The sequence below is a fragment of the Pavona decussata genome, unplaced genomic scaffold, assembly GCF_977016875.1.
Source record: "Pavona decussata unplaced genomic scaffold, jaPavDecu1.1 SCAFFOLD_71, whole genome shotgun sequence".
Lineage (NCBI taxonomy): Eukaryota > Metazoa > Cnidaria > Anthozoa > Scleractinia > Agariciidae > Pavona > Pavona decussata.
Window position 1 is genome coordinate 2,772,422 of NW_028145490.1, and position 7,485 is coordinate 2,779,906.

At 39.3% G+C, this 7,485-nt stretch overlaps 1 protein-coding gene across 1 annotated transcript; it reads left to right on the plus strand.

Annotated features, from left to right (window-relative positions):
• The first annotated feature begins 65 nt into the window (after nt 1-65).
• On the plus strand, nt 66-7,485 carry LOC146477332 (acetyl-coenzyme A transporter 1-like). Its single transcript, XM_085113775.1, has 6 exons — nt 66-664; nt 2,988-3,476; nt 4,629-4,770; nt 5,183-5,349; nt 5,916-6,137; nt 6,880-7,485. Exons 1-6 carry the CDS (start codon nt 212-214, stop codon nt 7,036-7,038), a joined length of 1,632 nt encoding a protein of 543 aa, XP_084969901.1. The 5' UTR covers nt 66-211; the 3' UTR covers nt 7,039-7,485.

Genomic DNA, 7,485 nt, shown 5'->3' on the forward strand with positions numbered 1-7,485 from the left:
CTTTCCTTAGGTTCAGAGGATGTTTTTATTGCAAATATTTACTTCGTTTATGACACAGTGAAGTTGTAAGATACCTGTGATATTCGGCCACGTTTCGTTTATTACCGGCCTTTTGAAACATAGTATCTCGCTTCTTTTCCTTCCCAAAAGAGTTCCAGTATTACTGAAAATGCGACATAAATGAGTAAATTAATCAGTGACATTCTAAACAATGATTACAAGATCGCGATCCGCAGAGATAGCTAAAAGAAACGACGAGTTCGTTCGCTATGATCCAGAAGAAGACCCGATTGTCGAGTTAACGACGAAAAAAGCCATGACCAATGGACCTGACAAAGCCAGATTGATGGGAGAAAACAACGGCAAGAGCATTCCAAAGCCAAACGTGAGAGGCGATAGAGGAAATGTAGCGCTCCTTGTGTTTCTTTACGTTCTTCAAGGAATTCCGCTTGGGTTGGCCGGTGCTATGCCCATGTTGTTACAAACAAGAAAGGCTGCATACAAAGATCAAGCTACGTTTAGTTTAGTGTTCTGGCCATTTAGCATAAAGCTGTTATGGGCTCCTATTGTAGACACGGCTTATTTATCGAGCTTTGGCCGGAGGAAGACCTGGCTTGTGCCTGTACAGTATTTGATTGGAATTTTTATGCTTGTTTTATCAAGGGTGAGTACTGTTGTAAACATGTGCATGTATGTTTATTTAATTTGCTGAACTGAATTTTGGCTTTTTTGACTGAAAAAAGAGGGTAAAATACAGAATACAGGGACACTTTTAGACTAAATTATAGAATACAGCTTGGCAACTTTTTCAGTATAATGCATGTAAATTTAAGTGGCTTGGTGGATGGCAGTCAATCAGAGGAACAGTAATTATTATAATATTGTTCAAGTGACCTGGAAGCCCTCCAGTCAACTGGCTAGTGGTTGAGCTGTCAAGCCACAAAATTATAAGCATTTAACTGTACTCATTATTTAAACTCTGACTGCGACTGGTGAGCCGTTGAGCCCACTAAAATAATTTATAAACCTTACATGTACCCTTTCCTTAAAATAAAACCAAAGATAAGATAAAAAATTAGGAATTTTAAGAAGAAATTGAAGAAAATATTTAAGAATTAAATTCTGACTGCGGCTATACATGTAGCTAGCTGCCAAAGTGATGAGTCTCTAAATTATAGACCTTATGCATTTTTTTTTAACTCTGACTGGGAATGGTGAGCTGGTAATTACATGTGTATTCAGAAAATGAGTTGAACAAGCATAATTATTGGAAGACTTAATGATGATAACTGAGCCTGTTTTTGAAGTCTTTATTGAGTATGCTTGTAATAAACAAGGACCCAACTTGGACAGTACAGTCAACTCCCTTTATTACGGACACCCTCGGCACTGCAAGTTAGTATCCTAATAGCGAGAGTCCGTAATAGCGGGAATTTATAAATTTCAGTCAAACATCTGTACTCTATTTTTGCCGGGAGTTTAGATGCTGTCTGTATTATCAGGGTGTCTGTAGTAGCGAGGTGTCCACAAGGTGAGAGTTGACTGTAAATGTAAAATAAAGTGTCACCAGTCAACTGGTGAGCTGCTGAGCTGCCAAGCCACTAAATTATAAGCCTTTTTTAATACTGTACTCATTCTTTAATCTCTGACTGTGACTGGTGTGCCGTCGATCCAATAAATTATGAACCTTGTTAATTTTTTAAACTCTGACCATAACTGGAGAGTTGGCAAGCAGCTAAATTGTAAGCCTTTAAACTGTATTCGTTCCAATCTCTGATTGTGACTGGTGAGCCATTGATCCACTAAATAATATTATTATTAACCTTATTCAGTTCTTTAACTCTGACCATGACTTGAGAGCTGGCAAGCCACTAAATAATTAATTATTACAGTGGAATCCTGGGTAACGATCTTCAGTATAACGATATTCCCAGTATAACGATCAACATTTGTTTGCCCAGCAAAAGTTATAGTAAGATGTATGTGGCAGAACCTCGGTATAACGATCTTCAGTACATGTATAACGATATCCCTGGTTTAACGATGGGAATATTGTTGACCGAGTGCAAAATATTTCCGAATATAAAGATAAAATCAATATCACAGTCCACAGGAAATGCTAATATAGTATAACAAAAAAAACTTTTATTAAGTTTTAAAATGTTGAAGTTCATACCACAGAATTTTCTCTTGTTTTAGTAACGAACACCTTCTATGAGCTGTACAAACTGTTTTGACATGTTTTAAGGACATTGAAGAATGCTGTGGACGTTTTAATTCATTAAATGATCAATTACAAATTTATTAGATAACGTGTAGTAAAAAGGTGATTATCAGCTTTATCCTGGTATAATGATGTTTTTAGAAATTTTCCCTCAATATTAAACATTATACCAGGAATTCGGCTATAACGATACCCTGGTTTAACGATATAATTTTAGAGTTCCCTTGGCATATCGTTAAACCAGGGTTCCATTGTATTTTATTATTTATTAGTATTGTTATTATAATATACTATAATTATTACTAATAAATATTATTATTATAAACTTTACTCATTCTTCAAACTCTGCAACTGGCGTGAGCCAGTGAGTCGACTCAATTATACCGCTTGAAAATTAATGTGGTCCTGTATTTTACTCAGTGGCTCACCATTGCCTGATAAGCCATGGAGCAAGCCGGCAAGTCACTAGGTTACATACATGCCTTCCCAATTCTGCTGACTGTAAGCCACTAAGTTGAATGATGACCTGTGGAAAACCACGAAAAAATATTTAGATATTTTTTTATATAATTTTCCTTTTTTCAGTTCCCCCCTTCCCATACATGTAGGTACATTGATTTTGTATACATTTTGGGACTCAATCTCTTCCCCAGACACTGTAAAAGATTAATTAAAATGAACACTGGGTCACCTTTTAGTTTTATTCTATTTATTTTTTTTGTACATACATTTATTAACAATCTGTCACTTTTATTTTTTGCAGCACATTGAAGAATTGATGGGTGAAAATTCAGAAACAGGCCCAAGTATTCTCTTTTTAACTGCTATTTTCTTCTTCCTCAACTTCCTTGCTGCTACTCAAGACATTGCAGTAGATGGCTGGGCACTAACAATGTTATCCAGAGAGAATGTTGGTTATGCATCTACATGCAACTCTGTGGGCCAGACAGCTGGATACTTTATGGGGAATGTTGTTTTCTTGGCGCTAAGTTCTGCCGATTTCAGCAACAAATATCTCAGAACTCAACCCCAGTCGACTGGGGTAGTGACTTTCTCGGGATTTTTTTATTTTTGGGGAATTGTATTTCTTGTTACCACTACACTAGTTGGATTCTTTAAACGTGAAAAGTCAGAGCAGGAGCTTCATGGAGAAGAAGCTGTTGAAGGAATCGTTGATGGCTACAAAACCTTGGTGAAAATATTGCGCTGTCCAAGTATTTTAAAATTGATTGGTATCCTTCTCACCTTCAAGGTAAGGTTCATTGGCAAACCTGGTCACTTAAAATTAGCTGATATTGTTATTAGTAAATAAAGGAAGTAAATTAATGAAAGTTACATGTTCATGTACATATGTGTAGTTCTGTAGTAGAAGCAGTAGCAGTAATGGCAAGAGACTAGCAACAGTAGCAGTAGCAGTAGAGGCAGCAGTGCTAGCAGCAGAGCAGAGCAGAAGCAGTAGCAGTAGCAGCAGCAGCTCAGTAGCAATAGCAGCAGCAGAGCAGTAGGAGCAGCAGTAGCAAAAGCAGCAGCAGAGCACTAGTAGCAGCAGCTCAGTAGCAGTGGCAGAGCAGGAGGAGCAGCAGTAGCAATAGCAGAAGCAGTAGCAGTTGCAGCAGCAGCTCAGTAGCAATAGCAGCAGCAGAGCAGTAGGAGCAGCAGTAGCAAAAGCAGCAGCAGAGCACTAGCAGCAGCAGCTCAGTAGCAATAGCAGCAGCAGAGCAGGAGGAGCAGCAGTAGCAATAGCAGCAGCAGCAGCTCAGTAGCAATAGCAGCAGCAGAGCAGTAGAAGCAGCAGATCAGTAGCAGTATCAATAGCAGCAGCAGCTCAGTAGCAATAGCAACAGCAGAGCAGCAGGAGCAGCAGTAGCAATAGCAGCAGCAGAGCAGCAGTAGCAATAGCAGCAGCAGAGCAGTAGCAGTAGCAATAGTAGCAGCAGAACAGTAGCAGTAGCAGAGCAGTAGTGGTAGCAGTAGCAATAGCTGCAGCAGTAGTAATAGCAGCAGCAGAACAGTAGCATTAGCAGAGCAGTAGTGGTAGCAGTAGCAATAGCAGCAGCAGAACAGTAACAGTAGCACATGCATGATACCATTAGTTGTTTTGAAAACTGGGAATTTTTTTTTAACTCTTGGAGGTTGATTTCTCAGAATGCGTGAGTTTCAGGACGAACGTGAACCAGGGGAAGAGTTCTCCTCAAGTTGTACAGTTTCTTGTTGCCTGAGCTGGTTGTCATTGAGTTTTAATAGGCCAGCTTCTCAATAAAAGTAGCGCCCTTAGAATAAAGGAAAACCTCCCACAGCTGTTGTCTTTGAGCAGTTTTGAGACCCAGGTCTTGGAAACATTTCTCATTAAAAAAAATCTCATCTACATTTACCTGCTAAATAATGCCTGCTTGTACATCCATAGATTGGCTTCTCAGCTGCTGACTCGGTAACTGGCCTCAAAATGATTGAAGCAGGTGTTCCTAAAGAGAATCTGGCTCTGCTTGCCATCCCTATGGTGCCAATTCAGATTCTACTGCCAGTTTACATCAGCAGATATACAGCAGGTACACAAAATATCACATGATTTTAAACTGCTGCTGGCACATTAATATGATTTGTCACCAGGGGTTAGTGTGACTAGCCATGCTCATTACATGTATAAGAAAGAAGAAACCCATTCAGATGACTGATGACTGATAATTCCTATAAGCTGTTGATTTTTAGTAGTATTTTTCATTGTGCTCTTTCAGAATATCTCAAATCCCATAATTTCGTGAATTTTGTTTTGGTGACATCATCACTTAGGACCCTATTTAATTATATTTTTGATGAAACCAAAACTCAGCCTAAAATCTGACATTCGCCACCTTATGCCCCCTCCCTTTCAGTTGTTTTCTCAACTTTATAACAACGTGAATGGATCAGAAAACTTAATACTGAACTATCAACCAAAACTATCTATTTTACCTTCTTTAGGTCCACGGCCCCTAGATGTGTTGCTCAAGGCCATGCCATGCAGGCTGTTCATGGGCGTGGTGTTTATCTTTTGTGTTTGGTGGGCCAATATTGTGCGTGGACCAGGCCAGGAGTTTTATCCCATTTATTTTTATGTCACAATATTATTGGTATACGCAGTTCATCAGGTAATGTATTCTAACTGTTCTTTCACATAGTTTCTGTTCACTTTTAAAATGCACGGTGTCACTGCAATGCATGCTGTTTTTTAGATGCAAATAATATTATTCAACAGAATAACAAAATGAGAGACTATTGCAGTGATGTACAGTTGTATGGAAATTACAGTTTTTCAATTTTTGCATTCCTTCAAAATTTGTTTATGTTTGTCTGCTACACGCCAAAACAGTTTGCAAAACTTTGTAGATCAGTCACTTTGTCTGGCAATCTTGTAACCAGAGTCTTCAGGCTCTTTGGCCAGCAGTTGGTTGCCAGGAGAGACTCAGGGGAACTGGAAAGAGTCTCTCCTAGTGACCAATCGCTGGCGAAAGAGCCTGAGGAGTCTGGGTACAAGATTGTCTGGCTGGACTCTAGACTCTGATCACGTGCTCTGATCACTCGATGATGTCATTCGTGCGTCTATACCCTAATCACAAAGTCTGTCTCACCAATTAAAACGTGAGTTTTACACTGTTCATAGTATATCATGTTATATCATTAAATTGACTCGCTTTGTCTTGTTTGCCTTGAATAGGTGACACTGTATTGTATGTTTGTGTCCATCATGGCTTTCCATGCACGCATCAGTGATCCACGTGTTGGTGGGACATATTTAACGCTTCTTAACACAGTGACTAACTTTGGTGGTAACTGGTGTCAGACGCTGGCCCTGTGGCTTGTTGATGGTCTTACATGGACGGCTTGTGTGGGTGCTTCAATACCAGGGCTGAATTGTGGTGGCAAGATGAATGCCAAGGTAAGATTTTGTTTTAGTGAAACACTTTGTAACAAGACTACCTTATTGCTACATTGCATCATTTTGGTGAGGATAATATTAAATTACAAGAAAGTACATGTAATTACTCATTTGATTTTTCGAATGGCTGCACTGGGGATTTTTTGTGACTCAAAATTGGGGACCAACTTGTATTGTAAAAAAAAAAAAAATAAGCGGAACAAGAAAAGACTATCAGCCAAGTAGTGTTCAAGTGCTCTTCAGTTTCGCTCTGTTCATCCACACTACATGACAGAGTTGTTGGAAGCCCAATTAGCACTAATCCTGGCTTCACTGACAAAACCTGTAGGTTGTCATGGTAGTTGTTAACCTGGCCCCAGTTGTTCAAAGGGCGGATAACTTTATCCACTGGATAAGTCACTATCCAGTGGAGCAGATGTACTCCAACTAATGCTTTTGACAAGTTTTCCACACAATCCCATACTTAATTTGACACATGCTTCTACTCTTTCCACAAATTATGAGGCTATCGGCAAAATCTTGCACACCTTTCTCCTGAAGGTTAGCGACCTATCCAGTGGATACAATTATCCGCTCTTTCAACAACTGGGGCCTGGGTTGGTGCTAACTGTGCTTCGAACAACTTGTGTTTAAATGGGTACCGGCGAGTTTCTCATCACTCTTACATGTTGAACGTAACGAAACATTTTAACTGTAGTAGTTTTGAATATTTATAGATTCACATCTTTGATTAAATTTTTAGGATTGTACTGATGCAGGCGGCACGTGCAAGACAGTGATTGATGGTTACTATGTAGAGGCTGTCATCTGTGTAATTCTCGGTGTTTTGTGGTTGCGTTGGAAAGGCCAACAAACGCGATCTCTACAAGATTTACCAGAATCTGCTTGGAAATATCAGTAGATAGGAAATTCCTCTTTGTGCATGCCACACCATAACTTTTATTTATACACGATGAGTTTCAAAGCAATAACTTGTGCGGTCGTGTTACAACTTAACGTACATGTAATACTAATAAATAGTATAAAGTAATAACCTACTATACTTCTTACGATATCTTAACCCAGTTAAATCTTAAAAGGCTAAGCTAAGCGAAATATTAGCTTGTGGAAGCAAGAAGTTCTCGTACAAAAGAGGATGGGGGGGGGGGGGGGGAAGAGGTGGGGGTGGCTTTATTTTTGTCGGTATGCTGGATGCAAATTTGAAGGTTTTGTTGTCATATGGCTATAGGCGCCCCGAGGGAAGATTTGTCGCTTTTTAAAACTTCGGATTGGCAGCAAAAATTTGGTTCTCAGCATATCAGGGGTTTTGGCCGAAAATACACTGAATGAAATGAGCAAACAATCAAAC

What these genes read in the sequence shown, in the direction of transcription:
- LOC146477332 (XM_085113775.1), top strand. Translation starts at nt 212, where the DNA reads ATGATTACAAGATCGCGATCCGCAGAGATAGCTAAAAGAAACGACGAG. An exon ending in GTATCCTTCTCACCTTCAAG is followed by an intron (nt 3,477 to 4,628) that starts GTAAGGTTCATT and finishes GTACATCCATAG; the next exon opens with ATTGGCTTCTCAGCTGCTGA. An exon ending in GTGGCAAGATGAATGCCAAG is followed by an intron (nt 6,138 to 6,879) that starts GTAAGATTTTGT and finishes TTAAATTTTTAG; the next exon opens with GATTGTACTGATGCAGGCGG.